Below are 27,023 nucleotides of genomic sequence, written 5' to 3' on the forward strand. Positions count from 1 at the left end.
GGATATCATATTGAAAAAGTGTGGTGTGCTAGCTAAATTTGTCCAAGTAATTAAAATACGTTCCGGAATATAAAGATAAGAATGGAAGTGATATTTTCAGGATTTCTTCACTACTATGATTTTAATAATTGGACATTGCCATAGCTTTGGACTTCAATAATCCTAATTTTTAAAAATATGATACCTTTTTCTTTGAACTTGATATGGCAGTTACAAAAATATCACCAGAGCTTGTTTGTTCTACTCTTAATTCAAATCTGAATCCAACTATCAAGAAATGGTGTTTTTTTTCTAATCTGAAGTGGACACCTGAACTCTCCTACCCCTTTTACTACTTTTCTGAGATCGCTTAAAGAAGAAATAACAAGTTCTGTAATAAGGTAAAGGAATTCTCGCTCAGGTGGGACCAGATGGAGCCTTGTGCATAAAGAACAGATTTAGATTTTCTACCTTCACATCCTGTTCCATTAAGTGGTTACAGTTTTTATAATCTCTCTACTTTTCAAGATATGATTTGACAGCTGCTAAATGAAGATGATAATGAACAGTGCTAATATTTAAATGACACCATTAATATTTGGTGCATTGAAGGAAAAAGCAGGTATATTTTATATATTTGAGTTCAGACAGCCAGATGAAGAAAAGCAAGTTTAAACTTATTTTTCCCCTCCTCCCTTCCGTCTTGTCCATCTGGGCCATTTGCCTTCCTAGTTGGGAAGTCAGCAGCACAGACAGCAATGCATTCTCTTGAAAGCTGGGAAAATGGCTTGGCAAGCTTCATGTAACCTTCTGTTAAACAATTTGATTTGTTCTTAATTTTTTAATTTTTTTTTTTTTTTTTTTTTTAACCACCCTAAAAGCGTGAGCGAGTGCTGGAACCCGTGGAAGGTCCCTCAGACTTGGGCTGCTCTATTCAGCCTTCTGTACTTTTGTGTTTCCTCCATGTTCCAGGCTGGAGCACTCTGATTTCATAAATGCCTTTGCTTGCTAGAAAGTGCCTCTTGCTCCTGTTCTTTGCATTTGCTGTTGCCATAGTACCCCTATCAGTGCTGTGGCACAAATGACAGGCAACGTACAGCTATGACTTTATAAATAGGATTCTGGAAGAACAACACTTTCCTCATGACATAAGATATTCTACTCTATATCCAAGCAGCAATCTTGTGTCACGTTGGGACTTTTTTTTTTTTTTTTTTTTTTCCCTTAAAGGCCCACAGCTCTGGAATAGAGCTTCAAGACTGTTACTAGAGTTATTTTGAAAGAAAATAAACTATTTTAAGAAAATAGAGTATTGTACGGAAGTTCAAATGTAAACCTTTGTTGTTTGTTTTTTTCTTGCTAAACTAACACTGTCTATTACATGTCTATACCCTTTAGTCACTCAGGAAAATCTGTTACAGCAAAAGACACCACAAAAAGACATGTTAGCATTTATCTAACGTGGTTTATAAGTGTGCTCTGCTGTTTTTTTCATGCTTTAAAGTATTTTGTTTACTATGACACAGAAAGAATTTCAACTGAGTAGTTCAAACCTGGTTTAAAGTAAAATATATGCATAATAGTGTAATGCCAAGTTCCACCCTGCAGTTTTCCTTACAAAACTCTTTTGAGTCCCGCTGTTGTTATTTTATAAGCCCTGAAAACTCCGCTGCAGATGAAACTGAGGTTAAAGGCTTATAATTTAGTTTGAATATAAAGTATCTCCTGGTATGATCTCCATTTTCAGAACTGATTCAGAGATATTGTTGCTGAACTCTTTAGATTGTTGCATTTATGTAGTCATCCTCATATAGCTTTGTAAAAAGAAATAATTATTTAAATGTATGTATTTGGAAGATTTATATACCTATTTATACAATATTTTTGTGTCATTATCATTTATAAGGAATACTTGCATCAGTATTGCCATAGAAGAATTTGGGATAGGGGTTAAATATGGTTTATATTTATGGTGGCTGTAGGTTATTTTTCACTTCCTACCCTCAACCCTCAGAAATATAAATTTGTTATTCTATCAACATCGGGAATTGAAGGGTTTTCTACCCCTGTTGTGTTATTTTTCATTTTAATTTGGAATAGAGAGGAAGAAGTGGCAAAATATTTCCTTCTAGTATGCACAAAACACGCAAGCATTCAGATTTTTCTTTTTTTTTAAGGCAGTTCTTAAATACCAGCTTTTCACTGTAACCCATACATTTTTATTTGTGTTTTCCATAGGAAACAATGTAAATTTATTTATTTCCGTAATAATGGACACAAAGATGTGCTTTCCTGAAATAAGGGCTCTCTGCAGGTAGAATATAAGTGGGCAATTACTACAGTGGAGTGACAATTGCTGGAGCTGCATTTAAAGAGATATAAGACAATTAATAAATAAAACTATAGCAGCCAAACTGATGCAGTTTTACACTATCACCAAGTTATTAATTCGGCTCACAGTGTCACCATGGCGTTACCACAATGATAATCAGGAGCTGCCGGTGACTTCCCTATTTGCATATTTAGAATGTGATATGATAATTGTTTGTAAAAGGCTGTTGGTCCTACACTGTTGCTTCACTCTGGACTCCTGGTTGGGGCTGATTTGAATGCTGTGAATCCCTGAAGTCCAGTGATAAATCAGGGAATTCTTGAAATGCCTTCTCCCCCAGGTCCGAATTCCCTCAAGGTTTATTGAATTACTCAGGGAGCAAAGCCTTTTTTAATAAGTGGGGACTTGCAGCACTGTTTTTTTTTTTTTTTTTTTTTTTTTCACGTATAATCATGAAAATTTTATAAATTTCTCCATTTGTGTAATCATGAAGTCAGATATGCTGTCCAGTTAAATTGTGCTGACGTGGGGATCCACCCTGCAGATTGAGTTGGAATGTTCTTTATCTGTCACTTGCTTCCAACCCAAAGCAGTTTGCAATGTTTAAATGGAATAGCAATACTAATTGTTCCTAATCTGTTTCACTGCAAAATCAAAGGGTTTAGTCTAAATTACCCTGCACGTGGCACTGCTGAAAGGCCGTAACTAACGGGTGAAGGCAATTACTGGCATCAGTAATTTCTTCAACCACTGCAACTTGATCTGCAGAAGTAAATCAATCTGTGCTATGACAGGGAGAATAAAATGAGAAGAGACAGGAAACAAAATTGCACTTTTACCCACACAGTGAAAAGAATGTAGATGTGTTAGCACAGGTATATTTGAAACAGATGCTAACCTGATGGGAGCTAAGATTTAATTTATGAGAAAAATCACTTTACATGGAACTCTTGACCATTTACCTCAGAGAAATGCGATCCTAGCTGATCCTAAGTTCTAGAATGGCAGAATTATGTGAAGATTAGGCAAACATTCAATACATGGAGTTCAAAAGAGTAATTTATCTCTTAAAAATTCTTGGCTGAAGTCTCTATGCAGCCACACAGATATCTGTGTGTATTTGTAAGTCCTCCTATTCCCCTGCCATCTTTCTTGAGGTCGTTAACTACCTCAAGGAGGGAATATATAGTTATTCAGAAACGAGCTTGGAAAGTACAGACTTTTCCCTCTGTGAAGAACAAATTTGTACCTCCCTTTAAAGGTACTGGTGTTCCAGGGTGCTATGAACAGACATCACCAAATATAAAATTATATGGAATTTCCTACAGTTCACTCGGCAGATTTCCACACATTGTTGGCTGAAGTTCACCAAACTCCATTTAGATAATAACATCTTCTTTCCAGTTTAAGTTCCTGAATTAAAAATACCGATATTTCTTTGCGGTTGTTAACAAACATTACATAATTTTGTCAGTGCAAAATCTGGGGGAAGAATTAAGATAAGTGTTCTTCTGTCCCCATATTTAAACAAGAGGTATAAAAAGATCTGATTCTCAGCAGATGGTTGCTTGCAAACTCCTTGCATACTTTTTTTCTTAGGAAACAAACAAAAAAAATTGAGGACAATGTGGCAGAGGGATCAAAGGAAGAGATTTTCCTAAGGAGCAAAGGAAGTTCTCATGCTGGAAATAAGGGATTCCTGTACTTATTTCTTCATTCAGTGTGATCCAGCCCTAAAATTCTTACCTCAGTACTTAGTTTAGAGTTTCAAGTAAAAAGTTGGGTGGCGAATTTTACACATATTTAGGGAGGATTATGTCAAATATCACTTTACTGATGAGGTTTTCAAACAGTTCATGTTGTTGTAGGAAAGGTTCTCCTTTAGTGTCTCTTGCGCTTTAGGAACACGATATTCTGTGACTTTTAAAGGATTTTCCTCTCCTCTTTTCCCAGCTACTCCTGGCGTTCTACACGAATACTCATTAGTCATTCTGGAGATGGACTTGCTGTCTGGAACCTACCTCTTGGCAGTCTTGTTGGCCTGCATCGTGTTCCAATCTGGCGCGCAGGAGAAGAATTACACCGTGCGGGAAGAACTGCCTGAAAATGTCCTCATTGGCAATCTGCTCAAGGACCTCAACCTAACGCTGGACCCGGACGTGCCCCTGTCCTCCCCGCTGCAGTTCAAGCTCGTGTACAAGACTGGGGATGTGCCCCTGGTGAGGGTGGAGGAGAACACCGGGGAGATCTTCACGGCTGCCAACCGCATCGACCGCGAGAAGCTGTGCGCCGGCATCTTCAGCGAGAACCGCTGCTTCTACGAGGTGGAGGTGGCTGTTCTGCCCGACGAGGTGTTCAGACTGGTCAAGATCCGGTTCCTAATCGAGGATATAAATGACAACGCCCCCCTTTTCCCCTCGACAGTTATTAACATCTCTATCCCTGAGAACACAGCCATTAATTCCCGCTACTCGGTCCCGTCTGCCATCGACCCGGACATCGGGGTGAACGGTATCCAGCATTATGAGCTCCTCAAGGTGGGTTTCTTCCGTTCTTCTCTGTTGCTGTCTGTGTTGCTGTCCTCCCACTAGTGTTGCCAGTCCTCACCCACCCTTCAGAAACCCAAAGCTGTGAGCTGCAGTTGCGGTACAGCGCAGGTCCGTGTTAGAATGTGAATCTGGAGCCCTGAGTGCACTCCGGTGCCTCTTATCCTCGCTCTGTGGGAAGCTGTTTGTGTACATATATAGCTGTGTAGCCGTGTGATGAAACATCCACCTCTCCATGAGCTCTGCACCAGCATTCAAAGTGTTTGCACGTTTTGGCTGACAGTCTTTTTGGACCATTAAAAGTGTGTTTATTGCCCCTAACACAACAGTGCCGAGTGCAGAAGTATTTTGTGCTGTCCCATTTTTATGGAGACTTTTTTTTTTTTTTTTTTTTTTTAATGCCTCTCTTGCACGACTGTTGGACTTGAGCAGTAGAACTTGGCCCAGAAGTTGATGTGATGCTCATCCGTGTATTGATGAGCTATTCCAGAGGGAAAGAGTCTGTTTGTCAAAGCAGCTTTTTAATGTCTGGGCAGCAGCAGCTCCAAGATGTGCATGAATGCAAGGAGAGCAGTGCCAGCGACCTTGTAAGAGCAGATATTTCATATTATCAGTTCTTTTTCTAGCAAGTAACAGGGGAACTGGGATTAGGGAACAGAAGAATAACTCTGACATGTGATATTTATGTAAACAAGAGAGTGTGATTGCTAAATAAACGAACACTCTTGTTTGAGTTAACTGAAACAAACTCAAGAACAGGAAAGAAACCTACCCTGAATCTGTTGGGGGGAAGCTGAAATCACCCTCACTTTCTTTGATTTGGAATAAGGAACTATTTTGTGGTTTGTCTGCTCAGCAACCAATCTGACCCTCCTTACTGCCAGAAGAATATAGATTATATTATCCAATATATTGCTTGACTGGCTGGACAGCTGATATTCACTGATATCAGCACTTACTAGCAATTTAATAAAAATAAAGCTCTGCCTTCTTGTAGCTTTTTTAAGTTGCTTGGAACCTGAAGTAGCTGTGGCAGTGTGGGTGCTAAGGAGTGACAAAGACATAAAAATCTCTTTCAGGAAACTGCATCCCACTGGGCATTATTTCTGGCTAGCTATCAAAAAAAAAAAAAAAAAAAAGAAGAAAAGCAAAGATCCCACACATGTCTGTCTGCTCTCAGTGCAGCCAAGGAACTTAAAACATACTACAACATTTGAAGTCTTTGCAGTAAGCTCTTTAAAACTTTTCCTAAATTGTAGGAGAGCAGGTATATCTACATGTGTGTGTTTTGTTTGGGGTTTTCTTAGCTAGCTAAGCAGAAGCATCCAGTAGGACAGAGTGTCCTTTATGTGGAATGTTAAATGAGATTTTGGGGAATGAATAGCAGCATATTATATAAATAACAGCTGGAGAAGACAATAATAAAAAAAGCCACGTTTTCACACAAAATGGGGCAAAATAATACCCAGTCTGAACAGAGATATGTGAGTTATAGGAGAGAAAAGTGCTGCAATTGTAGGAAAAGGAAAACCGTACAAAATGGCAAAATCAGGAGTCCCTGGGCCTGACGAGCAACAGTTCAGATCACCACAATAGCAGTCTTGTTTGGTGAGCTTATTTTTGGCCTCTGCATCCAGAGGGGGAACGCATTTGTGCCACAGGAGTGGGAGCTCATCTGAAATCCAGCCTGCAGCTCTGCCCAAGGCCTTGGCTGGGGGTGCAGCACAAGAGGAGAGGGTCTGCCTGAGAAGCTTTTCACCAAGGAATGTGAAAAGAACTTTTAAATATCAAATTATTTCGTTTTTAATTGAGGAAAAATAAATAAACAAACAAATAGGTAAAGGGCAAGTTACATGTTCATGCAAAGTGTCTCTGAGAAGCTGCTTTTGCTGCATAATGGAAAGAAAAGTGGTGAGGTTGAAAGCACACTGGTATGGACTGGAAGTTCTGAAATCTTTTGCTGCGTGTGCTGTAAACAAAATATTTAGTGGAATCACAGCCTTGTAGGCAGATCTCCTGAAAGAATTAATTGCATTTTCCCCTTGAATGCCTGTTGGTCAGGTGGTGTTTGTTTGTTTGTTTGTTTGGGGTTTTTTTTGAGTTACGGATCTACTGCCTTTAAATGAGCCAGTAATTTCACATACCTTAGAAATTATCTGTAAAAAAAAAAAAAAAAAAAAAAAAAAGATTCTGGCAGCCAGACACCATTTGGAACAGCATTTCCAGATATTCTACTGGTAATTGTCAGAATGTTAATATCAAAAATAAAAATAAAATGGATTAAAAAAAAAAAAAACCACAAAAAAAAACCCCAAACAAAAACAAAACAAAAAATGCACCCAAAACCCACAAAAAACAAAACACCAGCACAAACCAACAACAACAAAAAACCCCAACAAACTAACCAAAAAACAGTAGAAATAAAGGATTCTGGTGAGCAAGCAAGAAATTCACCCTGTATTTCCTACAGCATGGCAGGTCCAGGAAGATAATTACAGGGATTAAGCACCTTTCCTATGAGAAAAGGCTGAAAGAATTAAGATTCTTTGGCCTGGAGAAAAGAAGGGTCCATAGTGACCTTATTGAGACATTTCAGTACCTGAAGACGCTGCAAGAGGGACTTTGGACAAGGCCTGGAGAGACAGGATGAGGGGGAAAAGCTTTGTTCCAACAGAAAGTAGGTTTAGATTGGATTTTGGGAAGGAATTGTTCCCTGTGAGGATGGTGAGACCCTGGCACAGGGTGCCCAGAGCAGCTGTGGTGCCCCTGGATCCCTGGCAGTGCCCAAGGCCAGGCTGGACATTGGGAATTGGAGCAGCCTGGGACAGTGGAAGGTGTCCCTGCCATGGCAGGGCGTGGAATGGGATGAATTTTAAGATCCCTTCCAAGCCAAACCATTCTGAGTTTTGTGATATGCAAAGATACATCCCTGGGGAGGTGAAGAAGGAAAGGAAGGGTGGGTGGGTGATGCTGAAGTACCAGGAGGGAGGGTGGCTGGCACACCAGGGTGATGCTGCTGTCACTTGCCTTCCTTGCCCAAACGTGCTTTGTGCGCATCGTCCTGCTCTGGTTCTTGGTGTGTGCTCTGAAGGTGCTGACATCTGCTCTACTCTGATAGCGTTGACTTTTTTCCTTCCTTTTATAAGCAGCAAACAGAAAGATGGGGAGCTGCAACACAGGAAAGTGCTGTGCCCTCTGAGCAGGATGGGTCCAGCAGGGCTGACGAGGCACTGGGGGGAATTTTGGGAAGCATCAAAAATTATATGAAATGGGTGGGCAGGGCAGCTTGGAGGTGGCAGAGGAGTGGGGGATGATAAGGTGTGGAAATCACTTCATACAAGCAGAAAAGCTGATGCTTTAGTGTATGTGCAGCACCAGAGTGAAATGCGTTGCTCTACATTTTGGACAGAAAGGAACCAGAAATTGACAAATTGTGAAATGGAGAGAAAGCTTTTCAGTTGTAGCTCACTTTTGAAACAAGCTTAGCCAAGATTTTCTTATTGCCTGTGTGAAGCCAGGCCAATTTTGCCTGAATATGGGTAGAAACAGACTCTGTCCATAATGAATTCTAAAAAAGAGGGAACTTCTCACTACTAACTCAGCTGAGTTGTTTATAGGTATTTAACACATTTTCAGCACCTCTGTAGCTCCTTGGGAAGGTAACAGCCATGTGTTAGAATATTTCCTTGCTTTGTTAACGCTTACCTTACTGCCCCTCTCACAGGGTGTGGAAAAGGTTGCATATAATTTGTCTTCTTAGTTTCTTTTGCAAGCTAGATAAGAAATTATAAAGTCTTTAAAGTAAATGTATTTTTTCTTTTTTTTTCCCCTTTTTTTTTTTTTTTTTTCTTTTTTAAATATCTTACCTCTCATTAAAATGCCTTTAAACTGCAGAAAGCATAATTTTGTAAAGAAATGTATTCTTGTGTTTTTGGATTCAGTGGAAGCTTTGTGAAGCAGGATTTGATTTATTTGAAACAAGACAGTGCTTTAATTGCCATGCTGATTAACACTCTGGTATTTTTTCCCTGCCTGCATTTTGTCAAGGTGTGCCTGAATAGAAAATAACCTCTTTATATGTAACTGATTCATGGTACTGCACCCTCAAAACTTTCTGGGTCTCTGACTTTCTCAACCCGGTTTGAAATACATGAACTCTAAAAAGGCAACAGTTTTACTGTTAATAGAAAAGAGGAGACAGTCACGCAGAGCTTCTCGCTGTTCCCCAAAGCTGCTGTGCATGGCATTATAAAAGATTGTGTTTCTCTGCTGAGATGCCCCAAGGTGACCATAGAGGGAGTGACATTAAGGTTTCACATGATAAACAGTGTTTCTTGTGAACAAGGGGAGGAGGGAGAACTTAGATATCATTTAACAACAGAAGAAAATTCATTTAGAATGAGAAATAGCTGGATTGGGGAAGAGGATGGCATAACACTGATGGTGGGAGCTGGTGGGTGCAGCTAAGACAAGAAATAAATGGCCAGATGGAAACCCAACCATTTTTGTCCCTGTTGAGATAACTACTTTAAGTGTAAAAGGGAAATGATAGGGAAAAAAAGCTGGGCATTCATAAATAGAAATAGTATGTGAAAACATTAGGATGCAAGAGCAAATCGTGCTTTGAAACCTTAAAAAACAGTGATTTCTGATTGGGGATGAACCTGCAAATACTAATGTTCTGGTTTAACCCAGGGGGCAGCTCAGCCTGCAGGGCTTTGTTCACCTCTTCAGGGCAGTCCCATTGTTTGCAGACTGACATGAAGTGTGCATTGTGTCAGGCAGTGCCTCCACGGTGCCATAAATACCTACTTGCTGCTGTTGATTACACTGTTCCAGCGCACTTATATTTGAGCTCAAGGCAAGCCGATGTTTAGTATAACCTGATTAATACACTCAATATTTATAGGTGTCACAGCCTTTGCTTTGACTACAAAGATTTTAGTGTGGAGCATTTCTTTGCTCTCTTAAATGTTAAAAAGGTGAGCTGGTCAAGAACAGGTTTCGAATAGAAAAGGATTCACACAAGCTCATGTTTTAAATAACATTTTTTTTAAAAACTGATTGCTTAGCATTTCTTGTCAGAGAGGTATAGCATGAAGTTGCAGAGGTGCAACAGGGACAGAGCATTTCCTTCTGTGAGCTGATCCTGTGTGCTAATACTTTTTTTTCCTTTAATCCTTCGCAGTTTGGGAGAAATTAGATTGGTGTTGCTCTTATAGTCCCATTATTCTTACCTGTTACAGTAATTTTGCTGCATTTACCTATCAGAAGCAGCTGGTGCATCCCTTCTAGAATAATATAATAATCTCTTTGTAGCTGTCAGTTCATACCTCTGTAATCTGCCAAAATAGATTCCTGCTCGGTCTCACAGCACGTCAGTCTTGCCTCTGATGAGGAGAGTTTCATCTCGCTGCTCTAGATCATCTTTGTGATGCCTTTCAATGGAAGATATCCCCTTCTTTCTGATACAGTTTGTCAATTCCATGACCCATGGAAGATGGAAATCGCAGTTCTTCGTCATAATTCAAGCGTCATATTTCATGTTTGCAACTGGTTATTTCTGAGCCTCACGGCAGACTTGGATCAAGTAACTCATATCACTGTCAGGATCGAGAGAGGAAGAGGTGTTTTATGTAGAAATAAATCTAGGAAGGTAGGTAGAATTATAGACTGAGACTAGATTTGTAGCTAAATGTGTATCAGAAAGTCATATTAATGAAGTCTATGTTGATAATCCTGTTGTAAGCAGGGATACGGATGTGAAAGTCAGAAGGTGTGGAGGAGGCCAACAACCTTTCCCTGGTCTGTTTGTGGTTTAATGCTGCACCTGTAGGGTTCAGTATGCAGAGAAAAATCAAGATGGAATGGTTAATGGTTGAGGTTTTGGCTTGTTTGGGTTTTGTAATTTTTTTTTTCATTATTATGGGTTTCTTTTCCTTCTCACTGTCCCGTAGCTTAGACTAAAATTTTGAGTTTCTGCTTGGTGAGGGGGTTGGTTTGTTTTTCTTACTTCACAATCCCCTGGAAGAAGTCAAACCCCACCTGATGTGGTGATGTGCAGCTGCTTTTGGAGGGGTTGGCCCAGACAATCCCCAGAGCTCCCTTCCCACCCCACGCTCTCTGTGACTCCGTGGTCCCCTCCAGCACAGCTCTGCAGACCAGGCTGACCTCACCCTCACTGGGATGTCTCGGGTGGATCAAACCGCAGACACTTGTGGGTCAGTACTCTTTCTTCTTTCCCATTTTTTTGTGCCAGCATGGAAAGGGAAGTTAATGGATTTAGGGAACTCAAAAATAGATTTAGGAAGGTTTTTTTGCTTTGCAGTTGAGCTCCAGTCAAGCTCTAAGGTCACTCTCTAGCGCTCGTAATTTAATAAATAGGGAAAGTTGCACATGTTGTCTTTCTAAGGTAATTTTTAGCTGGCCTTTAAAAGAGGCTTTTTTTAGGACAGACAGGCTGTCTTTTGAGTGGTGCCAAGTACTTTTGTCCTAAGTCCACAGTGGGGGAATAGCTCAGACCCAAAACACCTTTTCCTTTTTCATAGAATAGAAATTCAGTGTTTTGGTTAAAGTTAACACGTCTCCAGGTTTTTCTACATGGATGGTTCCCCCTGCCTGCTTTTCTCCTGAGATGTGCTTAATTGCCATCTGAAGTTTTCACATCACCTTTGCAAAATCAGTCTTTTTTAATTATTTTATGCTATAGCTGAAAATCCACCTTCTTCCAAATCCTCTACCCCATTTGCTCATTTTTCTTGCAATCCAAAATACCAAAGCAGATGATTCTTTAGAGAAGATTTTTTTTTTTTTTTTCTTTTCCCCCTAGAATAAAAATATTTCTCAGTAGTAATTTGTCTAGAAAGATCTGGACAGACAAGTGGTCATCTGTGAACATTATTTTGGAAAATGTCACTGGGCCTGAGCTTTAAAAGGGAAAACCAGCTGATTTGCATTCCTGCAGCTGTGACTTGGTGTCAGTGAGGAGATAAAACTCAGCCCCTGACTGGTGGTAGTGAGTCAGGAGTCAAGGTAATTGCCTCTTGTTGGTTGATACAAGGCTCCTTTAGGGTGGTTTATGGCACTATTGCTGTAAAACTGTCAGCTCCCGTTATCCTGACGTTCCTTTGGGGATTGAGTGAGGGCTGGAGGAGAAAGTCTTGCTCCAGGCACAGCAAGTTCAGTGAGTTAGGGTGAGGGACAAGTTGGTGTCTCTTTCTGCATTCCAGGCTCTGATTTTCACACGAGCTGTCACGGAACAATAATATATAACTTAGCATGGTTTCTGAGTGGGGAGGATGATAGACCCGAGCTGCAAGGCACGAATCTGTCAAACGGAGAGCTGCACTTCATCTGTCTTAGCTGAACATTATCGTTTGCTGATGTCTGGACAGATCAGTTTTAGCACAGATGTGGGGATGCTTTCTGAGCACAGGAGGCTCCGGGTTTGTTTACACTGCCCGTGCGTGTGGCAGCTCAGAGAAAGGAGCATTTTCCCAACAGCCATCGAGAAAAAAATTGCGCTGTTTGTAAGAAATTGCCAATTACATGATCTATCATCCTCTCTCCACTGGTAAACCCCAAAAAGCACTAAAATACCCCATTCTAAATGAAATTATGCACAGCTGCATGATAGTGGAACTGCAAACCTGCAGTGCCACGTGAAGTCACAAAAGGTGATAAAAGTGCACTCAGGACAGATTATGCTGCATCCTTAATGTTTCCTACTGTCTCAAAATCTACTGTATTTTAAAGGTGTCATACTTTTGCACATCAGAAAAGAAAGAGGTAGGAGCCTTTCTCAAATGCCATCGCAGTATTGCCATGGTGTTGGGGCATTATTTTTACATATTCAGTGTCTTTTTCCACACATGGAGATGCCTCCCTTTGGCCCTTATTTTACCTTTAAAGAATGACCTGACACAGTTGTCTGAATTTCAGACATATTTAGAAATTATGTTAGTGCATCTACTTGATACTGCTCACCTTGTATCCAACAGCATTTTAACTTTTTTTGGTAATGTTTGTAGTTAAAAGTCAGCAACAACTGTCACCATCCAGGCATGAAACATTTTAAAGACTACTATTTCTTTCAAACCAATAAAAACAATTATCACAGGTTCTGTGAGGGTATCAGCTAATGGTTATTGCATGCACTGTAAAAGTTCTTTGGATCCACTGCAATTCTTGTTTCAGAATAACTTTGCAAGGATTACTTTTTTCTGCTTCCTTATTGTAATGGATGCATCAATGCATGGCTTACTTGTATTTTGGATGGATGTCATGAGAAACTTTGAATTAGATTTCCAGCAGATCCTAATTTTATTCTGCTCATTAAAAATTCCAAGTTATTAAGGAATAGCTGTCTTTTTTCATGAGTACTTATGAGGTTATCAAAAAGTTCTGCTATTTTCTTATTTGCAAAAGATTTTTCTTTTGTTCAACTCATTTTCTAAGACCCACTTTTCATCCCACTTTTCCAAGGCTCACTTTTCACCCCATCTAAGTGGGATGAAGTTTTGAAGATTTCCAATTTTTAGGACATATTTTGAAAATAAGAGACGTAGTTTCAGTTTTTCCTGGTTTAAGTTGTCATAAGATACACAACTGAAAAATTAAGCTATCTTTTATAATAATAATGTGTTCTTGATTTGAATTTTACTTTTAGCTTTCTAATATTGGATTTTAGTAATAAAGTCTTAAATATCCTCACTAGTTTTCCTCCAAATACGCACTATATAATACCTGCCTTCCATTTAAGAAGAAAGAGCTATCGAAGAATATATTTAAATCAAGTGTCAGCTGTGGCTCATGGCAGTTGACTGCATTAGTATAGTTATTTTTATTCCTGAAAGAAAGGTATATTGCAAAAAAATTTATATTCTCTAACCCAGAAACATAATTGGTCTGAACACTTTAATCCCATAGAGCTTTTGAAGCTGGGATGTGTAGCAAAGACTGTTTCAGACAATTCTGAAGAAACAAAAAGAAGCATTGCTAAAAGAAATGAGTTCTGAGTCATCAGCTCTCAGTATTGAAATACATTTTTCTCTCATTGTGCTGTAATTGCTGGCTCTATTAATGTGATGTATTCTTGCTTTGGTTATTGCTGATGTTCCAAAGTCGAATAATTGTAGTTTTTTTTCTCTGCTTTTTCAAGCAAATTGACGTTTTCTCTGGCTTGGGGTAGCTCTTTTTTTTTTTTTTTTTTCCCCCTCTTTTTGAGTCAGGATATTCCTCTATGCTTTTCAGACTGGAGCATTATATGATTTTTTTCACTGGAAGAATACATTTTCCTCTTCATCTTAACCCCAGCCACATAATTTTCATCCTCATTTCCATTAGGGGTTTTTCACTAGATAATTTCTTGCAGCAGATTTAAAGGTATAAACAAAGGAGTAACTTCTATTTTGTTCCTCATCCTCTTTTCCATCCAATATCAAAAATACTACCCTGGCACTTACATATGACTTTATTGTGAATTGGCATTTGTTGGGAAAGCCAAGAAATATTGTGAATACTGTAGTTTGAAAGTCAGTCTTAAAAATGTAGCCTAAAACACTGACAGAACTTCCTATCACCTACTACAATAAGTGGTTTCACAAATTTTATTGTTTTACATAAATGAAATATTTGTCCATGATGAAAATCCAAGATACTTACTATGCTTGTACAATATCAGAACTTGAATGAGTTCCTTGAAGTTTCCAGATTACCTGCTTCTTTGTAAGATTCTACATTAATGCTTATTTTTAAATTCTGAGGTAGTTCATCCCCTCTCTCATAAAAGAAAACCTCCTTTCATTTGAATAATTCAAACCTTCAGCTGCCAGCATCATCCAGAGCTCTTGGCAATGAAGCTCAGTGTCTAAGTGGACCTTTGGCAAAGCTAAAGAGAAAAACCTGATAGTGTCTGTGTGTTTTAATATGTGTTTTGATATCTGCTTCTGATATTTTTATTATTTGGGTTTTGAAGTGCATTATGTTGAGATGTTATCATCTTTGCTGGACACCTTCATTTATCATCTGAGCTGGACTTTGGTTTTCTCAGTCTTTGCATGTCTCTGTTTCCAAAGTCTGCAGGGGGAAGAGGAGGGGCAGGCACTGATTTCTGGGCCTGACCTAAGTATGGGCTGGCAGGATGAAAATTAGTTTCCTCTGATCTTGTATTTGTCTCTAACATTTGATATCAGATGCTTGGGAATCACCAGAATATTTTCCCAAGCTGTTCCTGAGCTTCTGCCAGTTCGAGGCTCACGTATTTCTTGCCCAGCAGTGCTGATTCTAATATTCTTTTATTTATATATATATATATATATTTTATTTTTTTTTTTTCCCCCATATGTGCAGTTTTTCCAGTGGTATTTTGTACTTACTTTGTAAAATTCTAAATTACAAAATGTGAGTGTTCAGAACGTTGGCAAAGTTTTAGATACTACATTGCGTGATGATCACTTGTTTTATTTTCTGCTTACAGCCATCCACTGGTGGCATTCTATACTATGAAAACAGCCCTGTCTTTGAAATGCATTTTGGATGCAGTGATAATTGACTTCAACTTTATTATTTAACTTCAAAAAGTATACAGTTTCATAGTCTCATGGAGGAGCTGAGGAACTGTGCAAAGATACTTTTCACTAATATCCATGCCCATTGCATTACATTAAGCAGAAATAAAATTAATTTGGTTTGTATTTAAAATGTGTATATGCTTGAGCTAAGGCGGGCTGTAAAACCCCGAGAACTCATTCTGCTACCCAGTGGAAGAAAACTTTGCAATAGTAGAAATACAGTTTTCTCCTAAGTTTTCCTGTGCTCAGGGACTGGAGGAACAGTCAAGCCTTCTTCAGAAGTGAATTTACCTTTGTGGAATTAAAACCTGTGTGTTTTTTTATTGATTAACTTTAATAACAACTTCAAAATTAATTGATGATGGAGTGTATCATTCCTGGTTCCAGCTGCCTGAAAATCTGTCCCAGGCTTGAAACCTTTCAGAGTCAGTGCTGTCTGCGGCTGTTGAAATCAAATCCTATCTTAACATCCAGGGCACTGGAAGAAGTGGTAAAAACATCAGTCTCCTCATCACTCTTGTAACATTCAGATAATACTACGAGTTCCTGCAAACAGAGGTGAAGTCTTTCAGAATCTATTTTGAATATTGTTTTAAAGTTCAACGGCACATTTGTCACAGCACAGCAAGGGCTTCAGGCCACTGAGTTTCACAAGCAAGATAACAGAGAAAATTCCCTTTTTGTTACTCATAGCCTCTAACAAAGACTTGAACAACATCTATACACAGTGGATTTTTTCCCTTTTTTAAGGTTTTTTTTTTTTTTTTCCTGTGTGTATTGTGGGTAGGACAAGTTTATCCATCAGGAAAGGTTTTAGTAGCTTATATTATGCTGATCAGGAGCTTCTGCCATGATTTGTGTTTGAAATACGGAGCATCACTGTAAACCAGGAGGCAAGAGTTGGTGCTGCCGGGCTGTGTGCTACCTGGATCTGGCATCACTGAAAGCCAAAGGTGCTTTACTTCGAGTATTCCTGTGGAATGATGGCTTGGCTTTTCCTGCTGGGCAGCTGTTGGAACTAATCAGATTGTGCCTAAGAGCATAATAAGGAAAAGCTTTAATAATGCTTAGCCCTCTTGGAGGCTCCGTGGCTTCAGCTGTCATTCTCACTTTCCCTAATTTAGTTTAGGTTTGCTGTTTTGTTAAAAGCCATAACGCTGGATTTCAAAACAGATTTCACTTAATTTTACGTTTCACAATGGGTGCTTCCACATATAACCACAGTAGGCCTCTTCTTATGATACCAGTAAAGTTAATTGAGTGTGGAAGCAGAGCTTTGACTCTGTAGGTAGAAAGCATAAAAAATTTTGTTTGATAGTGTCACCTTAGGATTTGAAAATAGTGCTCTATTTTGAATCCATGTAGCAGCTGAAACCTGGGTTTTTTTGCAGAGAGCAGTCCTGCAGATCTCTGTGAGCAAATTGACTCAATCCTGTCTTGGAGAGTACTTGTTTTGTCTTCTTTCACCTGAACCTGATGAATAATGACAGTTGTAGTATTTGGTAGAACATCCTAGGCATGTTTTAAAAATAGTAACATGCCCAAATAAATCTTTGAATTCAGAATCAACTGTTTGTTTGTCTGACCACTTCATCAATATAATAAAATGAATTATTGTCCATAGTTTAATACCTTATTTGGCAAGAATCCTAACAATAGGTGAAACCCTCTAAGATAAAGAAATAGAAAATAATTAAGAGGGCAAAACAAGGTATAGACAAAGTTCTCTGTGTCTAAGTTGTTTGATGACTGTTTAAGTTAAATTGCATGAGCTGTGCTTTATTTTCCACGGCCATTTTCCCATATGATGGATGTCAGTTAATACATTTTTGCTGGATTCCAGGATGAAATATTTTAATGGTTTTGGTTTGGTAGAATCGCTTGTTTGCACCACGTTTTTCGAATATGAAGGCTAAACTTCACATTTAATTATTCAGCGCCTGTTATCATCCCCGGAGGGTGCTTTGTCCATCCCTGCTCCTGGCTCCAACCTGTGTGTGGCTGAGAGATGCTGTCCTTGCTGGCAAGTGTCTCAGAGCAGGATGGATCCTCTGGGCACCGTGCTGGGTGTTTAGCCCTGGGTTATCATCAGAGAGGAGTAGCTGGGAGGGGGAAAAGCAGTGGGGAAAGAAAGTTTTCAGTTCTGGTTTGCCACCCTGACACCTTCCTGGCTGGAACGGTGGCAGCTGCCCCTAAGCTGTGCATATTTTTCACTGAGGAAGAGGCCTCAGGTCTGATTTCTGTGTGTGCCTGTTACGGAGTTTTATTGCACCACAAACAATATGTGAGCTGTTATTTGGGAACATCTGTTTCAGGACAATGATTAAATTAACCTCAGGAAAGTATTTTGTGTGGGCCCAGACCTGGGAAAGCTTGGATTTTCCCTTTGACTTGGGTTATAGGAGTCATTACTGGGCACAAATTGCTTCGCCTACCTACCTTTGTTTAATTTGCTTTTTCTGGAATAGCACACTTGGTGGGAGGGCAGTTTCGTTGCTAGATAACTCCTGAGCTGTGTTATTTATTCTGGCATTAACCTTGCTGAGGAGATAGACCACCCTCCATGGTTCACCCTACTCCTAACATTCTCCACTCTCTGCTTCTTTTCCCATGAATTGTGGGAGGGTTTGTCTCAGTTTACAGTTTATTGGAGGGCTCACGTTACCTGGTGAGACTAATCCAGATCTCTGCAACTGGAGATGGATATCGTATTTACCTGCTGAAGGTGGTGTTCTTCATGCTTAAACATTGCCTTATTGTCTCCTATGGTCTTATGGTTTTCTTTGATTTTATTTTTTTTCCCCATTTGGAGGGAAAAAAAAATTCCCGTCCATTTGCCATAACTTTTAGTGTATAGTCATGACTAAACTGCTACTAAAGAATATAAGCACCAAACAAAATCTGAGCAAAAAAGCTGGAATGGAATGATAAGTGCTTGGTGTTTCCCTCGTAAGGACGCCATTCTAATAGTCTTAAATTTATTTTCTTTCTTGCAAATCAGTTACATCAATTCCATCTCTGATTTTAAGGCCGAGAAATAGCTCAAGTGCATTCAATTAGAGTGAAATTGGAGTTTTATTTTTGTTTTTAGAAAGGAATATATTCTTGAGTAAAACTATATATTGAAGTATAAATCAAATACACTTATAAGATTTTTTTTGATCCCAAACTCACAGGGAAGCATTTTCTCACAATATAACTCATTAACTGGAAAGTCAGGACAATTTATTTGCTAGAACTTTCAATACACTCAGGTAGCAAGAGATTTCTTTTCAAAATTGACTTTCAGACTCAAGTTGCTGCCTTACAGTAAGGAAATCTTTCTTCTTTTTTATCTTGCTCTTGTTCTAGTGAGTCAGATAAATAGGAGTCACTAACACTGGAGGAGAAAGAAGTCAAGTTCCTGAGAAATCCAGCACCAGAAAATACATTTTGGGTTTATCCTCTACCCTTCTTGATCAGTATGGTGAAAAGACTTTCATTTACTGAGTTTTAGAATTCAGTGTCTCTGGAACTATTTTTAGTAGTGCCACTCCGTATTTCTTCTCAGCCACCATCACCCATTTATTTCTCTGAAATTGCAGTATTATTTATTATCTTCCCATGTGCAGTGAAGTGGCATCTTGCACTTGCATACGTCACACGCTTTTACAGTTTAATATGGGAGTCTCACTGTTATTTTCCAAGAGTAATAAAAAAAGGATAAGTTTTCATTCCTTGAAAAAGTATAGCTTTATTTCTTTCAAAAGCAAAACTGATCCGGTGGCAGTTAAATGTCACACGCACGCACTCTTTCTCATTTTGATTTTTACAAAACCCCGCGGAGTAGAGGCCTTGAGAGAGGCTTATGATCAGGTCATTTCTGCAGTAGTTGTGACAGGTCTAGAATTCCTAAAGCCTGCTTGTGGAAGCTGGGGGAAATCTGTTCCAAGTGGAGGGTGTAGACTCTTTTCTGCTACAATATTTTTTGCCTCGTTCTGATATATTTTGTGAGTTTTCTGAGTTAAGGCTTTGGACTTTTTAATCAACTTTGATAAAGCAGTGACACATGGGCATTGAAGTGCTGTCCCTGCACATGAAAGAATTTCCTTGTGTTTCTGGGAGTGTGGGGTGCTCCACGAGTGTGTGAGGTGCTCCTGCTATTCAGATGGAAGATTTGCCAGGATTTTTTTTTCCTATAAGTGTAAGCATAAAGGGAAGATGCAGCGATTTTGCTCCCAGCTGAACTTGAGCTTTAGAAGGATGTTAGGTCAAAGAAGACAATCTTGCTAAACAACTTGTTGGAAAAGCCGCAGCATCAGAGGTTAAAATATGGATTTTTCTTAATGAAGGTGCCATGCTTTTGAAGACATCATACACTGAATTTGCGTGTGCGTGTATATATAGGACGGAATGAGATAATAACTATACATATTTCATGGATGTTGATGTGCAGCAAAGCACAAGGATTCCAGTCTATTTCATGTTTTGTTCCCCCATTTGCCACTAACTGAATCCACGCGAATCCATCACCCCCAGTCTCCACCTGTGAGCTGGGGATGCTCCACAGCCCCTGCTTTAGGGGAGAGGAATTTCCAGAACTGTCTGGGTTGTTTGTATTTCCTGGTGTACGAGTGGCTGCCAGGTTTAATCCCCTCCTGCCTGGCAGTGCTGATGTGTTCACGAGCAGGTTGTGAGCGGGAGGGCACAGCAGGTTCACCCCTCACCAGCACCTGGCAGCGCTCACCCCGAGCTCCAAATGTGCCACTGGGAGCTCAGACACCGCCTCTGGCTGTCGAGGCAAAATGAGGTTGTGATTTAGGAGCTGTTCTGAGCAGCTGTACAGAATTGTTAGTGCTTCCCTCCAAAGGCACGGCGCTGCATCGGGGGCTTGTACTCATTTATTTCTCTTTCTCGCACATCCTCGGTTCTGTGCCTGCTCTCAGCTAGGAAATAGAGCAAATATGTAACTGTCACCTTCTATAATGCAAATATCAAAGTGCACTTGTTGGGCGTATTGTTGCCTGATATAAATCCTTTTTTTTTTTTTTTTTTTTTTTTTTTTTTTTTTTTTTTTTTTTTTTCCCCTCTTCATTATATATCTATAGAGAGACTCCGAAGGCAGGAACATACTGGAAGGCAAGTCAGGTGTCTGGAGTTTTATCATGGGAATTCAGAGCAAAGCTCAAACATGTTTAATACCTTAATCTGAATATCCTCAGGGTGTTGAAAATGTAGCTTTTTGTTCAGTAGGATGTCTGTGAATATTTCTGAACAACTGTAATGGAGGAGATTAAGAGGGGAGGTTAGCTGCCTGGTTGTTACTGGCAGCTCCTCACCTCCCTTGTTTTGGCCAAAGTGGCTCTGAATGAATTTTGCTTTAAATTTACAGTTCTAAAGTTTAGCTCCTAAAGTTGCATAATCATTAGTTTCTAAAGTTCAAAATTTTAACATTTAATTTTATCCATGATTAGTATCTCAGAAGTGGCTGCCTTTTTCAGACCAGCTACAAACTTTGGACAATTAATAAAAGTGTCTCTGTACTTCAACGTCCCATCTTTAGTTAGCCTACGACTGTTTATACAGCACACAGCGTTATTGTGAACATAAATTCCTTACAGTCTTGTGGTGCAGCTGCATATTTTTTCTGAAATATATAATTGTATGTCTGCAGTGCATTGTGAAAGACCACTCAAGTAATGGCCCAGTTCCTTGAAAGGAACTTCTTCATAATTTTTATGTTAATATAGCAATTATTCCCACCCTAGTTTGTAGAGGTGGATGAAGTAAATTTCTATCAAAATAAAAGATTCAGGGAGTTTTCAATAGACTTCTGTTTTGTTTTAGGGGGTTTTTCCCTTCTTTTTTTTTTTTTTTCTTTTCTCTGTTTTATTTTGGTTTTGTTTTTTAATTATTGTCCATAAATTAGGTTTAATTAAGAACCTGCAAACAACTCAAGTTGGAACAACATTTCAAAGGCCAGAGATGTGGAAAGAGAACTCTCTTTTTATTCATGAAACCTGGTGCAGTGTTGAAAATGTGAAGTTCATGTGGGTTACCAATTTTCAGCTCTTCCTGTTCTCTCCCTTGTAAAGCTTGCGGTTAAAAATATTAAGACTTTTAAGTTAGGGAGTTTTAGGCTCACATGAAACATAGACTGAAGAAATTAGGGCAGCAAAAAAAGTAAATAGATCAAAAATATAGTATTCAGTGTCCCTAATTGTTTCTCTTGAATGGAGGTGAATGTGATCTAATAAAAATGTTCTGACAATTGAACACTGAGAATTGAGTAAGATGAAAAAATATTCCATCTCAGAAAAAATATGCCTATCTTAAATCTACCTATCTTAGAAAATAAAGTAGACAATGTTTAGAACATGACAAGATTGAAAAAGACTCCTCAAAGAAGGGACCAACTCATCTGAAAAGCTTAAGGAGACTCCAGCAATGCAATTATTAGGACTGTTTAAGTTTTGTAATAGTAACGTTAAATTTACATTTCCAAGGAAGTAATTTCCTGTTTGGGTAAACCTCCTAGCCTTTTTTTTAAAATTTTTTTTCTTTACTTTTTCAGAAAATTGGTATTAAGTGCATTGATTGTCCTCTTCTTCATTCCATGTTGTACTTTTTTATTTTTGTACTTTCCAGCATAAAATGGTTCATTGTTATCTTTGTGTTCTGTTGACCCCATCCACAGTGTTGTGCTTGCTCTTGTTTCATGGGACAGGAGCAGGTTTTTGTGTGTTTGTGTATATGGGGAGGAAATTTTGGAAGTGTTTTCCATTTGTAGGAGCTCTTATATAATTGGAGGTGGAAAAGTAGCAGGAGCTAAGTTATGGTGTAGACATTGCCAATAATATGATGTCCTCAACTCTTATGCAGGAATGGGGCTAATTAGGATTCCGAATACGGAAAATGTACTTTAGGTTTATGCATAATTGGATGCTTACAAGTCCTGTTTTTACTGTGGTTCTGAACCTGAAAGTTCAGTTTATTCCAAGCTAAACTTTTTTCTTGCTTCAAAGGAAACCAATGGAAACAGTGCATGACACTGACAGAAAACCATAAATTGAAAAAAGTCTTAAGACTCTTGCCTACAAATTAAAGGGCTGCGTTTCTTTGACAAAGAGAGTGTTTCAAATCTGTAAGCAGCTCTGCATCTGCTGAGGTGTGCATTATGAAAAAATTCTTACCTTTGTAATGTTATTTTTCTCCTTTGAAGTTCTGCCACTGAGTCCATAAGGTAACTGCCGGTACTAATGACTCTTATTTCCAGTAACTTTGGGTTGTAAGCTGTGGGATGTTATGAGGGGAGTGGCTGTGGTGTCTTTAGGCAGGACAGCTGTCCAACAAATGGTAATTTTCTAGAATGCATGGACAGCAAATTGCACACTGGGTGAGTAATAGCAGACAAGGGACCTTTATTAGAGCTATACCACTCAGCGTGGTTTGGATCTGAGTGCATGCATATGCACCCATTACAGACACGTAGATCCATCATTGCCTGCCACGGGGAAATTTTTGTGTTTAAGACGTTAACTTGGCTTTGGCTATTCACAATTTCACAACCAAAGTGTCGCCTTTTGAAATAAAAGCTCAAATTTAATTTTCAACTTTTATGGAAAAAAGATGTCCGCCACATATCTGTGGTCTGGGGGTTTTTTTGCATGAAGAACTGAAGTTGTGCTGCTGTACTCTCTTCTCTGCTGATAGCACAGTCACAGAGCAGTTCCATATGTCTTGGCAAAACCAGGCAAGGAAAAATGTCTTGGACCCGTCTTGTAGTTCTGCAGAAGACCTGCAAAGATCTTCTGTGTTGTTCCACGTGAGATAACCAGCATTTAGCAACCATGAATCATTTTCTGGACTTTATGGAAAGAATTTAGGGTCCTTTGGACTCAAAACTACATTTCAGCCAAAGGTTTTTATTCAAGTTATTACTTAATTAATTACTGATTTACTTTGTGATGAGGAACCAATATTTTAATAGTTTTCTTCTTCTTCCTTATTTTCTTTTAAGACAGTTGTTAACATGCAATGAATGTGTACTTCTAACTTGTTGCAACAGTCATTGAAATGAGTTGCTGTAGAATATTAGTAAAAGTTTGAGCTGTGCATGTCCCTTCTGTTTGAGGTTCAGTTGAACCAAGGGCATCCCGTGATGTGTTTGTCATTTACAGTGCCTGAAGTATGGATAATAAGTGTAGGGCGAAGCTGTAGCCACAAAACAATGAGCTGTCTTTGCTCCTGTGGCTTTCTCTGGAGGTTCAGACTCCTCTTTTGAATGAAATATTTGAGGACAGCGTTGATCTACCCTTTGTCAGCTAACAATGGAAACTTGTTACACACAATTACGTAATTGGTATGTTTTAAGGAATAATCACTGGTAGCCCCTCTCAATTTGATTACTTTGTATTACAAGCAGTTGGGTTTGTAGCATTATTTAACACAATATTCTTTCCATTCCCCACTTCTTTGAGAAATCCCTGCTTTCTGCCAGCTTCCTGCTCTGTAAGTCCAAAGGATGTTTTGAACACAGTGGACGGTGTCTCTGTTATCAGCATTAACCAGAAGCTGATCTATTTTCCCATCCTTCCCAACAATGTCTGGGCTGTCAGTACCCCACAGATTTAACAAAATCCTGTGGTGAAATGCTATGATACTGCAATATCTGTGTGTAGACTCCTGGTGCACTTTGTCACATCCAGTCCTGTCTGTAGTACTTAGAAGCTGTCCTAGCTTAGCACACTGTGTGTCTGTGTGTCATTGATTATGTATTTATGAAACCACCTAAATGCTGCAATTTTTAAAATACTCTCTAATTTTTTATTCACATGACAGCCCAAAACAGCTCCGAAAAGGACATTTGGATCCATTACAAATGACCAGGTAAATATACACAGTAGGGCGTGTTCAGCAGGAAAGTTTCATTGTTTGAGAGCCCATGGAAAAGGCTGCTATGAAAATTGGGTGAGGTAACAGAGTTCCCTATGGCCCTGATAAGGGATCTTGTGAGCAGGGTCAGAATCTCTTTAAGTTAATCCAGGCTCGGAGATGGGCAGAACTTTGCCTTGTCTCCAATAGCTCGTGCCTAAATTGTATTCTTAAATTTAAAAAGTCAATCTCTTGTATTTCGCACTCTCATTCTTCTGTAAGGGTGGAGATATCAATGGAGTAGATTATTTCTACCAGGAGTTTTAATGGTATTCTATAACTGTTAATTATCTATTGTGCTTTTCCAATGGACTCTTGCCCTTCCCAGTGTGAACAAATCCTTCAGATCACTGGGATAATGTGGTGACTGAGGTGCAGTTCAGTCCAAATAGAAATCTGACCCTAATGGAAATTTTGACTGCACTTTAATGATGATAGAGCTATGTACTTCAATATGAAAAAATTAATCATGAAGGTTTTTGTTCATGTTTCTCATTTTAGCTCTCAATTTCTTTGCTCATAAGAGAGAGAATTAGATATTTATAATCTTAAAAATATATTTCTTGAATGTTTCATCAATTTTTTGAGTGTTTAGAATGTGAGAACTATCTGTTCTCAGAAAAGGTGTTTGTTAATTTGCAGCCACACCAAACCTTATCACTTAAACATGAAATAGTCTTGCTAGAGTTAAGAGAAAGTCTCCTTCTCTGTAATGGTTTTTCTGTGGTTTAAAAAAGATGTCTAAACCTGTAATTAATGGGAAGAAATAGACATGGATAATATTTCTTTCCATAGAAAATTGTTCAAGTGTTAATGATGAACTTGGAAGAGATCTTTGCATTCTTTTCTGTTCTCTAGTCACTCACTGCTAGTGATGGGGAGCGAAAGCACCATATTTTATATCAAACTCATCTGCTATGATGAAAAACCCCTCTCCCATACTGGATAAGAAAAGCAGAGATGGGCACACACATGTAGAGCCGCATGAATTCAAAGTCTGTATGAAGTTCTTGTGGTAGCTGTGAGATCTAATGACAGAATAATCAGCGTCCATCTGTCAGCCTGTGTACAAATACAGAAGTAAAGAGAGCTGACAGGTTGCTTTTACTCTGGCTTCTGTTATTTTTCTTTCCTCTGGAATCTATATTAAACATAGAATATATAATTTATAATTTCTTAGTAATTATGAAATTTATTGCAAATAACTGCTAGCCAGATTGAATATAAAGAGGAAACTCACACTCTGCTTCCTATCAGGATAGAATTACCATTATAAAATTTACCCTAATTGGTTCAAAATGTATATCTCGATTTAGAAACAATTTGCAGGGCTTATTTTTTCATGCCTTCTGCTAAAGAAGCCAAATCTGTATTTGTTTTATTACTTCAAAATGTGTTCCAGTTCGCTTTGTACTGTCCCCATGTTGCAACTTAATGTTGCCACAAATGCTGTGCAAGTTGGCACAAGTGCTGTGCAAATAATTTTGGATATGTGGATGAATAGTTCTGTCCCATGAAATAAAAGATGGCTTGTGTAGGGTCAAAATCTGGCTCTGAGAAAACAAATCAGTGAAAGAGTCCAGCCTTACTCAGAAGTGTATACAAGCTATAAATGCATTCACTTAGTGGTGGGTAGCAAGATGCAGGGATTACAAATCTTTTGCAGCTAATGAGAAGTAAGGAACCTTGAACACTGTGGGAACATCTTCTTTTGCTTTGTTCTGGAGTGTCTCAAACCAGTTTAGAACACAAATGGACCTGCTCCAGTGGAAGGTGTCCCTGCCTGTGGGAAGGGGTGGGAATGAGAGGATCTTTAAGGTCCCTTTCAGCCCAAACCATCAATGATTCTATGGCAGTTACCTGAGTGAGGGTGAAAGATGAGAAGAACGAGCACAGAAAGAACAGTTGTTCGTTATTACAAATATTACACATAAAAAGAAACTCATATTCAGTGAACAATTTTATTTATGACTTCCTTTTTCTGGTCATCCCATGCATTCAGCATTAGCCATCTGCATTCTAGCCCTGCCCTTACAGAAGATGTGACTGGAAAACTGCCTTTAAATCATTCCTCTAAGTGGTGATATATAAGAAAAGAGGATGATCACACTGTTCTTGATTCCTGTTTGTCTGAAGAGTCAGCTCGAGAGAGGGAATTTAGTTCTAGATTCCAATATTTATTTTAGCAGATTTGTCAGCACTACTGTTTTTTTTAAACAGCTGTGTTTGTGCAATATATGTAGCATTTTGGTGCAGTTCTACAGATGTTGAACAAACCCTATGAAATATATTGATCATTTTCAAATTGATCTCACAGTTCTGTGATATTTTTTGAAATGAAAATGCATCATCTTTTTTTCACTGGGATTGTAACTTCCACTACAAATATAAAACATATGGTGATGAACACAGGCATAGTTTTAATGAGTTTTTAAATATCCTTTTTATGAACTGTTAGGAATGTTAGGTCTTAGTTTTGTGACATCTGAATTATGTAATAAGTAGTTTATCAGTGATGGTATTTTTTTTTAAATTTATTTATGCTAATGGTTTCAGATCATGTCCAGAGTTGCTCTACAAACAGAGAAATAATCCCTTTATCTTTGTTGGTTTCCTTGAAATTGAATATTGGAATAGGTCCTCCAGTGACTGAACTTTGGCTTCATTCCTCATTTCCACACT

The 27,023-nt window shown here is 38.8% G+C and overlaps 1 protein-coding gene across 4 annotated transcripts in view; it reads left to right on the forward strand.

The window, feature by feature from the left end:
- Positions 1–27,023, forward strand: part of LOC120765753 (protocadherin-11 X-linked) — a 452,351-nt gene that overhangs the window by 40,470 nt on the left and 384,858 nt on the right. For 3 of the 4 annotated variants that reach the window (XM_040090928.2, XM_040090927.2, XM_040090930.1), the window contains 2 exons: positions 4,265–4,848; positions 24,249–24,296. In XM_040090928.2, coding sequence (XP_039946862.1) covers positions 4,309–4,848; positions 24,249–24,296 — 588 coding nt within the window. In that variant the 5' untranslated portion in view covers positions 4,265–4,308. The remainder of the gene's footprint in view (positions 1–4,264; positions 4,849–24,248; positions 24,297–27,023) is intronic. The other variant, XM_040090929.2, reaches the window with a different exon arrangement.

Source organism: Hirundo rustica, chromosome Z (genome assembly GCF_015227805.2).
Source record: "Hirundo rustica isolate bHirRus1 chromosome Z, bHirRus1.pri.v3, whole genome shotgun sequence".
NCBI classification, from domain to species: Eukaryota; Metazoa; Chordata; class Aves; order Passeriformes; family Hirundinidae; genus Hirundo; species Hirundo rustica.